Source organism: Piliocolobus tephrosceles, chromosome 19, assembly GCF_002776525.5.
Source record: "Piliocolobus tephrosceles isolate RC106 chromosome 19, ASM277652v3, whole genome shotgun sequence".
In the NCBI taxonomy this organism is placed as follows: Eukaryota; Metazoa; Chordata; class Mammalia; order Primates; family Cercopithecidae; genus Piliocolobus; species Piliocolobus tephrosceles.
Genome location: NC_045452.1, coordinates 20,359,492 through 20,371,514, shown reverse-complemented (window position 1 = coordinate 20,371,514; position 12,023 = coordinate 20,359,492). Strand labels below are relative to the sequence as shown.

General features: G+C 40.6%; 1 protein-coding gene across 1 annotated transcript in view; it reads left to right on the top strand.

Moving 5' to 3' along the window:
• DMC1 (DNA meiotic recombinase 1) overlaps nucleotides 1–12,023 on the top strand; it is a 51,269-nt gene that overhangs the window by 4,282 nt on the left and 34,964 nt on the right. Inside the window, exons 5-7 of the mRNA XM_023222264.1 lie at nucleotides 610–692; nucleotides 8,233–8,285; nucleotides 10,615–10,656. Of these exons, the coding sequence (XP_023078032.1) occupies nucleotides 610–692; nucleotides 8,233–8,285; nucleotides 10,615–10,656 (178 nt within the window). The remainder of the gene's footprint in view (nucleotides 1–609; nucleotides 693–8,232; nucleotides 8,286–10,614; nucleotides 10,657–12,023) is intronic.

The window sequence follows — 12,023 nt, the reverse complement described above, 5'->3', positions numbered from 1 at the left end:
TTTTTTTTTTTTTTTTTTTTTTGAGACGGAGTCTTGCTCTGTCACCCGGGCTGGAGTGCAGTGGGCTCACTGCAAGCTCCGCCTCCCGGGTTTACGCCATTCTCCTGCCTCAGCCTCAGGAGTAGCTGGGACTACAGGCGCCTGCCACCTCGCCCGGCTAGTTTTTTGTATTTTTAGTAGAGACGGGGTTTCACCGTGTTCGCCAGGATGGTCTCGATCTCCTGACCTCGTGATCCGCCCATCTCGGCCTCCCAAAAAAAAGAAAAATATATATATATACATATATATAATTTAATTTTCACAGCTACTCTTTGAAGAAACACTGTTATATCTGTTTGACCCAAAAGAGGAAGCTGAAGTACAGCAAGATTAAGTAGTTTACTCCATATCATACAACTAATAACTATTAGAGACATGATTTGAACCTAGAAAGGGCAACTCTAAAGCCTGTGTTCCTAACCATAATCTTGTACTGCCTTCAAGGACAAGTGAACTGCAGCTTATACCAAATGATATCTTAATAATTGAGTATATCATTTTGGGCAACATTTGAAAATAAAACCATCATCTTTAAACCCTTTTTGAACATTTCGTTTTATCTTTCTGTAGGAACCAGGATTCTTGACTGCATTTGAGTATAGTGAAAAGAGGAAAATGGTTTTCCATATCACCACCGGGAGCCAGGAATTTGAGTGTGTATCTTACATTTTTTATAACCACTAAGCATAGTCTTTGGAATACCATGTTTCTTTTCCTCTTTCTGGTTATTTCTACTATAAGTAGTAGAAGTAGCTTCTTCATTTGAAGTTTGGGTGTGTGTGTGTGTGTGTGTGTGTTTTTTTTTCTAAATGCTATCAAAAAATTCCAGACTGCTTGGAGGAGCAAGATTAAATGTCTTACAAGAAATTCAGACCCAAAATCTAGTTTCTGAATCAGCCAATATTAATCTCAAACCACTTTTAAAAATCACTTTAACTTTTCATTTACTTTCCTTCTCCATTGATGAAGGAGATTTCATTACAAATTTTGATTTTACTCAAAAAGCAGTTGTTAGATTAAATATTTCAGAAATAATGCAGAGTTATTTTTGCTCTTCTGCAGGAGAAGTTTTAACATCCCTTTTTATTTACTGTTTTATGATTCCCAAGACATATCATCATCTTCTCAATGCAAGTTTACTAAAATGTGGGTTTTTTCTCCCTCCCTTACTAGAAAGAATTAGCGTTTTATATGTTACAGCAGTGCCCAAGAGCAATTAGAACAAAAGCAGTATTTCCTCTAAGTATTCGTCAAAACCCTGGACTCACAAGATACATTAAGAAAAAAAGGATCTCATAGTCAAATATACCTCCACTTGAATATCTGATTGATAGCTCAGCCTTCACAGGTCCAAAAATCAAACGTCTGACTTTTGCCCCAAATCTGCTTCTCCCAAAGGCTCCCTCATCTTAGATCTATCTCTTTCCTGATCCTCTGACCTAAAACCTGGGTGTTATTCTTGACATCTTTCTCTCACACATCCTAACTCTAACCCATTAACAAATCATGTCTGTTCTACTTTCAAAATATATTTAGTCAGAACAAACCTCTCAGTTTCCTCAACAAATAAAGTACAAGGAGGAAAAAAGAGATGGAGTCAGGGAGAAGACCTATAGATTAGAGAGATTTAAAAGACATATCACCTGGCCGGGTGCAGCTGGTGACACCTGTAATCCCAGCACCTTGGGAGGCCAAGGCTGGATGATGTCTTGAGATCATCCTAGCAACAAAGTGAGACCTTGTCTCTACAAAAAGAAAAAAAAAGTGCACACCTGTAATTCTAGCTACTCAGGAGTCTTAGATGGAAGGCTTGCTTGAGCCCAGGAGGTAGAGGTTGAGGCTCTAGTAAGCCACGATCTTGCCAGTGCACTCTAGCCTGGGTGATGCACAGAGAAACCTTGTCTGGAAAAAAAAAGTAAGGAATTACTAAATTTTTAAGTGTGACAGTGGGAGTATGGTTGTTAAAGATGAGAGTCTTCATCTCTTAGGGATACATACTGAAATATTTATAAAGAAATGATATGTTACTTAGTATATGCTTAAAATAATATGGGAAGGGAGGTAAATGGTTCCGGTCTGTATGAAAAAAGATTTACCCTGAGTTCATAGTTGACAATTGTTAAAGCTGAGTGATAGACATGATGGTTCATTATATTGTTTTTGTCTACATTTGTTTATGCTCAATATTTTCTATAATAAAAGATTAATATATAATATATATTATTTTATGTGTATATGTGTGTGTGTACACAGAGAGAGTGAGAATATAATTCAACTATTTCTTACCACCTCTACTGTTACCTCACTGGACTAAACTACCACCTATTAATACCTCCCCTGGATTATTATAATAACCTCTAATTAACCTCCCTCCTTGAGACCTTACCCCTACTGTTTTTTTTTAATTCACAAAAGAGCCAGAATGGTCATTTTAAAACATAGGTTAGGCTGGAGTGCAGTGGCTCATAACACCCTAATGATTCCCCATCTCACTCAGAAAAAAAGCTGAAGTCCTCTCCAATCTCTAATATTTCACTTTTCTAGTTTTCTACGTACCAGCCATAGTGACCTCTTCGCTATTCCCAGAACATGTCAGATACATTCCTGCATCAGGGCCTTTGCACTTTGTGTTGCCTCAGCCTACCATACTCTTTCCTCTTAGATCTACATGGCTTGCTGTCATCTCTTTCAGGTCTTTGCAAAAATGTCCACGTCTCAATGAGAACTTCTCTGATCACTTTATTTGACAATATAACCTCCTCACTTTCATACTCTGTCTTCCTTATCCCCTTCCTGGCCTTATTTTTATCCATACCATTTAATAACATCTGACGTACCACATATTTTACATATTTGTGTTTATTTTTTATTTAATTATTTTTTTTGAGATGGAGTCTTGCTCTGTCACCCAGGCTGGAGTGCAGTGGCGCAATCTTGGCTCACTGCAACCTCCGCTGCCCAGGTTCAAGCGATTCTCCTGCCTCAGCCTCCCAAGTAGCTGAGATTACAGGTGCCCACCACCACGCCTGGCCAATTTTTGTACTTTTAGTAGAGACAGGGTTTCAGCATCTTGGCCAGGCTGGTCTTAAACTCCTGATCCCGTGATCCACCCGCTTCAGCTTCCCGAAGTGCTGGGATTACAGGTATGAGCTAACGGCGCCTGTCCTATTCGTGTTTATTATCTCCCACTAGATTGTAAACTTTGTGAGAGAAAAAATTTCTGTCTCTTTTGTTCTCTACTTTATCCCAAGTGCACAAAGCAGTCTCTGGCATAAACTAGGTATGCAATAAATATTTGTTGAATGACTAAATGAATGAATAAACAAATAGTGAATAAGTTTGAGAAGTACTGTATACTATATATTCTTCTTGAAGATTCACAGTGCACACTAGCCTGTGAAATCCTGCAGTGATACAAAACAGCTGTTTGGGCAGGGCACGATGGCCCATGCCTGTAATCTCGGCACTTCAGGAGGCCAAGATGGGCAAATCATCTTAGGTCAGGAGTTCTAGACTAGCCTGGCCAACATGGTGAAACCCTGTCTCTACTAAAAATACAAAAAGAAATGGCCGGGTGCAGTGGCTCACACCTTTAATCCCAACAGTTTGGGAGGCCGAGGCGGGTGGATCACCTGAGGTCAGGAGTTTGAGACCAGCCTGATCAACATGGAGAAATCCCGTCTCTACTAAAAATACAAAAAATTAGCCAGGCATGGTGGTGCATGCCTGTAATCCCAGCTGCTCGGGAGGCTAAGGCAGGAGAATCACTTGAAACCAGGAGGCAGAGGTTGTGGTGAGCCAAGACTGCACCATTGCACTCTAGTCTGGGCAACAAGAACGAAACTCTGTCTCAAAAAAAAAAAAAAAAGAAAATTAGCCAAGCGTGGTGGCATGTGCCTATGGTTGCAGCTACTCGGGAGGCTGAGGGAGGAAAATCGCTTGAACCCGGGAGAAGGAGATTGTAGTGAGCCAAGATCATGCCACTGCACTCCAGCCTGGGCAATAGAGTGAGACTCAGTCTCAAAAAGAAAAAGAAAACATCTGTTTAACCCAGCATCGTCCCAGACTTTTAAAATCACAGACCCTTTTTTCAAGTAAAGTTAAGGAATAGTCTTGGGGAAATCCTACCCCTAGGCAAATTGTTCAAAATGAGGTTGATCAACAAAACACTTGATTCAAATGACAACTTGATTTTCTCTAGTAACTCTACCACATGGTGGTCTAAGAACCACTGGGCTAAAGAAATAATTACTGTCATTGTGAGTTTTCTGGTGCCCTTGATGTTTGCTCTTGAGAACAGAAAAGATCATTCAGGAGCTAGGTTTTTTTGGTTGTATGTTTGTTTTTGAGACAGAGTCTTGCTCTGTTGCCCAGGCTGGAGTGCAGTGGTGTGATCTCGGCTCACTGCAACCTCTGCCTCCCGGGTTCAAGTGATTCTTCTGCTTCAGCCTCCTGAGTAGCTGGGACTACAGGCATGTGCCACCACACCCGGCTAATTTTTGTATTTTTAGTAGAGACGGAGTTTCACCATGTTGGCCAGGCAGGCCTCGAACTCCTGACCCAGATGATGCACCCACCTTGGCCTCCCAAACTACTGGGATTACAGGTGTAAGCCACCAGGCCCAGCCAGGAGCTAGGTTTTTTTAAATTAATACTTAATTAATTAAAATATTACACATTTTTCCTTAAGCCTTAAGTCCCTTTATAAATCTATCACATTTTAAGGGAGCTTTTATAACAAGATTAACTAAATTATCTTAGACATTTGAATTATGTTCATACATTTAGTGTATTGTATTTTCTCTAAGAACTTTATTTGTCGACCAGGTGTGGTTGCTCACGCCTCTAATCCCAGCACTTTGGGAGGCTGAGGCGGGTGGATCACAAGGTCAGGAGTTCAAGACCAGCCTGGCCAAGATGGCAAAACCCCGTCTCTACTAAAAATACAAAAATCAGCCGGGTGTGGTGGTGGGTGCCTGTAATCTCAGCTATTTGGGAGGCTGATGCAGAGAATTGCTTGAACCCAGGAGGCAGAGGTTGCAGTGAGCCAAGATTGCACCACTGCACTCCAGCCTGGGCCACAGAGCGAGACTCTGTCTCAAAAGAAAAAAGGAAAAAAAAAAGAACTTTGTCTAATTATTAACAGCCAAATCTTCCCAATTACCTAAATATCTTTTGTAACTCAAATAAATTTAGAAGTATAGTGAGTTGTAGGCACCGTTAAATGTTCAAATACTGTTTATAAAATTAGTTATCCACTTGAAAATTGCAGGAATGTACCATTGAATCAGTCAGAGGCCAATCCATTACAAAAAGGTCAAATTATCTTAAATGTTAAAAGGTTTCAAATAGCAAATATGCACAAGTTATTACCAAATTTATTTATTTATTTATTTATATTTTATTTTTTGAGACAAGGTCTCACTCTGTTACCCAGGCTAAAGTGCAGTGGCTCCATCACCACTCACTGCAGCCTTGACCTCTCTGGGCTCAGTTCAGTTTCCTGAGTAGCTGGGACTGCAGGCGCAGGCCACGATGCCTGGCTAATTTTTGTATTTTTTGTAGAGACTGGATTTCGCCATGTTATCCAGGCTGGTCTTGAACTCCCAGGCTCAAGCGATCCACCTGCCTCAGCCTCCCAAAGTGCTGAGATTACAGACATGAGCCACCATGCCCATATTGCCAAATTTAATATGAAAATAGTAATCTGTGGGTTTGATTTGTGTCTCTATTTTTAAATCTCCCTATATTTAAAAAACACTATTTCTTTTTTTTTTTTTTTTTTTTTTGAGATGGAGTCTTGCTCTGTTGCCCGGGCTGGAGTGCAGTGGCCGGATCTCAGCTCACTGCAAGCTCCGCCTCCCGGGTTTATGTCATTCTCCTGCCTCAGGCTCCTGAGTAACTGGGACTACAGACGCCCGCCACCTCGCCCGGTTAGTTTTTTGTATTTTTTAGTGGAGATGGGGTTTCACCGTGTTAGCCAGGATGGTCTCTATCTCCTGACCTCGTGATCCGCCCGTCTCGGTCTCCCAAAGTGCTGGGATTACAGGCTTGAGCCACCATGCCCGGAAAAGAACACTATTTCTATACTTAATTCTAATTTTTCCTGAGTCTCAAAAAGGAAACAATTGTATTGTCCCAAATAATTTGGGGTATCCTCACAGGTAAATTTTGGGGTTACCTTTTCAGCTGATTGAGGTTACTTATCAACAAGAAATTTTGTCTGGGATTTTCCAGATCTTTTCCATAGCTTTCCAGGGTAATTTTTCTCAATAGTTGCTAGCCCCAGCACCATGGCACATGTTTACCTAGGTAATAAACCTGCACATCTGGCACATGTACCCCTGAATTTAAAATAAAAGTTGAAGAAAAAAAAATAGTTGCTGGGCCTGTGAGATCTCCAAGTGTATTCCCTCCAAATGGGTTGATCGCTTAGCCCATGTCCTTTAGATTTAAGTTGTGCAGGTCACTATCTAGATTTTTCTTTTCCTCACTGAAGTCTGCAGCCCTCAGTAAATTTGTGGATAACTTCCAACATTGTTTAAATTTACATTTAAATTGCTTTCTTAAACTATGTAAATATAAATCTATTGGATTATGTATATATCTTAAATTTTTGTCTGACCTGTGATCATATCCCAAAAAGTCATGCTAGTAGAAACTACGTACAAGGTTTTTAAAGTGCCCCTACCAGGTCTTAGCACAATTAACACAATTGATATGTGTTGCATTTAATGAATGAATGTGATCATGACTTAAATTTAGGCCTTTTCATATTCAGAACTTTAAATGCACTACAACATTGGGTTACCAATTAAATATATGCTGTCAAAATCTGACAGTTATTCTTCTAACTGCTAGCATTACTTACAATATCTTTGAACATTTACTATTCTGACAGGTTCTCCATAAAATTTGGTTTATGTGAGATAACCTGACCATAATGACATCACTGAATTTTCCTAATATCTGTTTTTCATATGTTTTCCAGTATATTAACAATTGAAGCTGGGCATGATGGCTCATGTCTATAATCCCAGTACTTTGGAAGGCCAAGGTGGGCAGATCTCTTGAGCCTCAGGAGTTTGAGACCAGCCTGGGCAACATAGCAAGACCCCAGCCATACAAAAAATAAAAAATTAGCCCTGTATCAGGCTACAGAACAAGACCTTGTCTCAAAAAAGAAAAAGAAAAAACATTGAAAATTCAATTGACTTTAGAAACATAGTTCCAGCACAATATTAAATACCCAATTAATAACTAAGATGGGCCAGACATGGTGGCTTATGCCTGTAATCCCAGCACTTTGGGAGGTCAAGGCAGGCAGATCACCTGAGGTCAGGAGTTCGAGACCAACCTGGCCAATATGGTGAAACCCGTTTCTACTAAAAATACAAAAATTAGCCGGGCGTGGTGGCAGGCACCTGTAATCCCCGCTACTTGTAAGGCTGAGGCAGGAGAATCTCTTGAACCTGGTAGGCGGAGGCTGCAGTGAGCCAAGATCATGCCACTGCACTCCAGCCTTGGTGACAGAGCAAGACTCCGTCTCAAAAAATAATAGTAATAATAAATAATAATAATAACTAAGATGATCTGTAACTCAATTCAATTCTAAAGACTAGTAAGACACAAGGCCTTGCTAACACATTTACTATTTTTAAATTTTTTACTTAAAAGAATTTTTTTATTATTATTTTTTAAGCCTACAGCATGCAGTATTCCCAGGCCCCATTCACTATTGAAGTAAGAACAATAGGGTTTTGGGCGAGGTGGCGGGCGCCTGTAGTCCCAGCTACTCCGGAGGCTGAGGCAGGAGAATGGCGTAAACCCGGGAGGCGGAGCTTGCAGTGAGCTGAGATCCGGCCACTGCACTCCAACCCCGGGCGACAGAGCAAGACGCAAGACTCCGTCTCAAAAAAAAAAAAAAAAAAAGGAACAATAGGGTTTATCATTTGTTTCGCTGATCCACTTGCCCATACACGATAGAACCTGTGATCTGAGCAAGTGGCATGCTATTTGTTCAGCCAAGAATTGCTGTTCATGTTCTGTAAATAGATAGGTAGATGATAGAATAGATAGATAGATAGATAGATAGATAGATAGATAGGAAGGATACTAATGATATGAATACTTTATCCTCCCTTAATATTTCTATTTCTGTTCCTGTTACTAATGCTTTCTTTCTATTTCCAGTAAGTTACTAGGAGGTGGAATTGAAAGCATGGCAATTACAGAAGCTTTTGGAGGTAGGTAGAACCATAACATTTTGTTAAATGAAATTTTATACACACACACACATCTATGTGTATACATACACATATAATTAAATAAACAACCAATAATAAATTGTAACTATTTTGGAAATTATAAAATCTCAATTATCATAATATGAGATCATTCTGTACTGCAACGAAAATATATACCACCATTAACAGATGGTTCTTATCGACACTTTTCATCTTTTGTGATTTCTATAGAAAACAATAGATTTTTTTTTTTTTTTTTTTGAGATGGAGTCTCACTCTGTCGCCCAGGCCCAGGCTGGAGTACAGTGGTACGATCTTGGCTCACTGCAAGCTCCGCCTCCCGGGTTCACGCCATTCTCCTGCCTTAGCCTCCCGAGTAGCTGAGACTACAGGTGCCCACCACCACACCCGGCTAATTTTTTTGTGTTTTTAGTAGAGATGGGGTTTCACTGTGTTAGTCAGGATGGTCTTGATCTCCTGACCTCGTGATCCACCCGCCTCGGCCTCCCAAAGTGCTGGGATTACAGGCGTGAGCCACTGAGCAGATAATAGATTTTTTTCACTTATTTGTTCAAAAGGTAATTGAATAATGAGGCTGATTTTATTTATAGGCAATAATGTTCCATGAACATAGAGACTAGATTCTCTCTTCCCTGATTATATCCTCTATTTTTTTAAAAAAATAATAGATACAGGGTCTCGTTATGTTGCCCAAGATGCTCTTCAACTCCTGGACTCAAGCATTCCTCCCACCTTGAGCTCCCAAAGTCCAAAGTACTGGGATTACAGGCGTGAGCCACTGCACCTATCCTATCGTCTATTTTTAAAAAGCAATTTGTGCATAGCTACACTGTGTGTCACATCTGGGAATTCCAGTATTTGCTGTCCTTGGATAAGTAAATCTCTTTTTTGTTGTTTTTTTCTGTTGACTTGGGCACTAAATCTGGTTTTCATTATTTCTGTTGACTCAGTCTTAGTGGCTTACCTTCTTCTGTATTTATTGGTGTTTCTGAGCTTATTGTTTGATTTTAATCTATGAGAGTTCAATGGACCTGGATTGGTAAGCAGGAAAGTTTTCCTCTGGAAAGAATTTGCTTTTGCTGGTAACTAGGGGATGGCACCAATTTGAGACTACTTCAGCTCCCCTTTGAGGACCTCAGTTCAGTAGGGGAGCCCCAGGCTTTCTTTCCTGTGGTAGGGTATTTTATTTTATTTTATTTTATTTTATTTATTTATTTATTTATTTGGAGATGGAGTCTTGCTCTGTCTCCCAGGCTGGAGTGCAGTGGTGCCATTTTGACTCACTGCAACCTCTGCCTCCTGGGTTCAAGCAATTCTGCCTCAGCTTCCTGAGTAGCTGGGATTACAGGCACCTGCCACCATGCCTGGCTAATTTTTTTATTTTTTATTTTTTTTGAGGTGGAGTCTCGCTCTGTCACCCAGGCTGGAGTGCAGTGGCCTGATTTCGGCTCACTGCAACCTCTGCCTCCTAGGTTCAAGCAATTCTCCTGCCTCAGCCTCCCAAGTAGCTGGGACTACAGGTGCACGCCACCACACCCAGGTAATTATTTATGTTTTACTAGAGATGGCGTTTTACCATGTTGCCCAGCCTGGTCTCAAACTCCTGAGTTCATGCAGTCTGCCCGCCTTGGCCTCCCAAAGTGCTAGGATTACAGGCATGAGCCACCATGCCCAGCTAATTGTTTTATATTTGGTAGAGATGGGGTTTGCCAGGCTGGTCTCGAATTCCTGACCCCAAGTGATCCATTCATCTCATCCTCCCAAAGTGCTGGGATTACAGGTGTGAGTCACTGCACTTTACCCCATGTGGTAGGGTCTTAAACTTTCATTTATACAACTAAGGAAAACTTGGTTTAAATTAATTTATATTAAACAAATACAGGCTCACGCCTGTAATCCCAGCATTTTGGGAGGCTGAGGTGGGTGGATCACCTGAGTTCAGGAGTTTGAGACCAGCCTGGCCAATATGGTGAAACCCCATCTCTACTAAAAATACCAAAACTAGCCAGGCATGGTGGCAGGCACCTGTAATCCCAGCTACTCAGGAGGCTGAGTCAGGAGAATCGCTTGAACCCGGGAGGCGGAGGTTGCAGTGAGCCAAGATCGTGCCACTGCACTCCAGCCTGAGTGACAGAGCGAGACTCTGTCTCAAAAAAAATAAAAAATAACACCCGAGATACTTTATAAATAAGATGTGTCAGTTGGAAAAGAAAAAGAAAACAGTAATACTCTGAGGCCATGTTTTATTCCTTATGAAAATATCTAGAAATTACGCATTTTTTAAATCTTTTTTTTCTGTATTTCACAGAATTTCGTACTGGAAAAACCCAGCTCTCTCATACCCTCTGTGGTAAGGAAATATAACAACAATAACAATAATAATCATAGCTATTATTTATCAAACATCTACTATGTGCCTGATACTCTAAATAATCTCATATAATCTGAACATACTTGCAAGGAAACTAAAACACAGGCAGTTAAGTAAACTGCCCGTGGTTATACAGCTGGTCTTTGAATGTGTGATCCTTGGGTTGATGTATGTGCTACAGTATGAACACCTGAGTAGAAATAGAGAGGAGTTGAATGAGTATATGAATGTGTTGGTGAGGAGTTCACTGTCTCAATTTTTCGCATTCCATCTTTTCTATATCTTTTTTAGAAGAGTGACACAAAATCTATTGAGTCCTAGAATCTTTCACTTTCCATGGTGTAAAGTTGGCCCTAAGAGAAACTTAAAAACAAAATTGTTTTAAACAAAATAACCAAAGATATCTCCTTTTCCACAAATACACTACTGTGCATTTCTTTGGGCTATGGAGAAGGAACTTGGCAAAGTGGTTAAGAAAGGAGTTCTGGAATCAAAATGCCTGACTTCAATCCTGGTTCTATCACTAGTAGCTGTGTGACCTTGGGCAAGTTGCTCTACTTCTCTAATTTCCCCCACCAATAAAATTCAAATAATGATAGTGCCAAATCTTAGGATTGTTTTGAAAAGTAAATGAAATAATGTATATACCTGGTATAAAGTAGCTCCTTAATGTTAACTACTACTACATAAAAAGTGATTGCAGTTGAGCATGGTATCTCACACCTGTAATCCCAGCACTTTGGGAGGCCAAGGCAGGAAGATCTCTCGAAGTCAGGAGTTTGAGGCTGAGGCAGTAGGATCTCCCAAAGTCAGGAGTTTGAGACCAGCCTGGTCAACATGGTGAAACCCTGTCTCTACCAAAAAATACAAAAATTAGCTGGGCCTGGTTGCACGTGCCTGTAATCCCAGCTACTGGGGAGGCTGAAGTGGGAGAATCACTTGAACCTGGGAGATGGAGGGTGCAGTGGGCCAAGATCGTGCCACTGCATTCCAGCCTGGGTGACAAAGTGAGACCTATCTCAAAAAACAAAAAAAAGTAAATGCATTTTTAAAATTTGACATGCATTAATTGAAAGGTAACTTAAATTAGTTATATAGCATAAATTATATTTGTGACTATTTCTTTTTTGTTTTTTTTTGAGACGGAGTCTCGCTCTGTCACCCAGGCTGGAGTGCAGTGGCGTGATCTCGGCTCACTGCAACCTCCGCCTCCTGGGTTCAAGCGATTCTCCTGCCTTAGCCTCCTGAGTAGCTGGGATTACAGGCATGCGCCACCATACCCGGCTTTTTAAAATTTTTTTTGCATTTTCAGTAGAGACGGGGTTTCACCATGCCTATTTGTGACT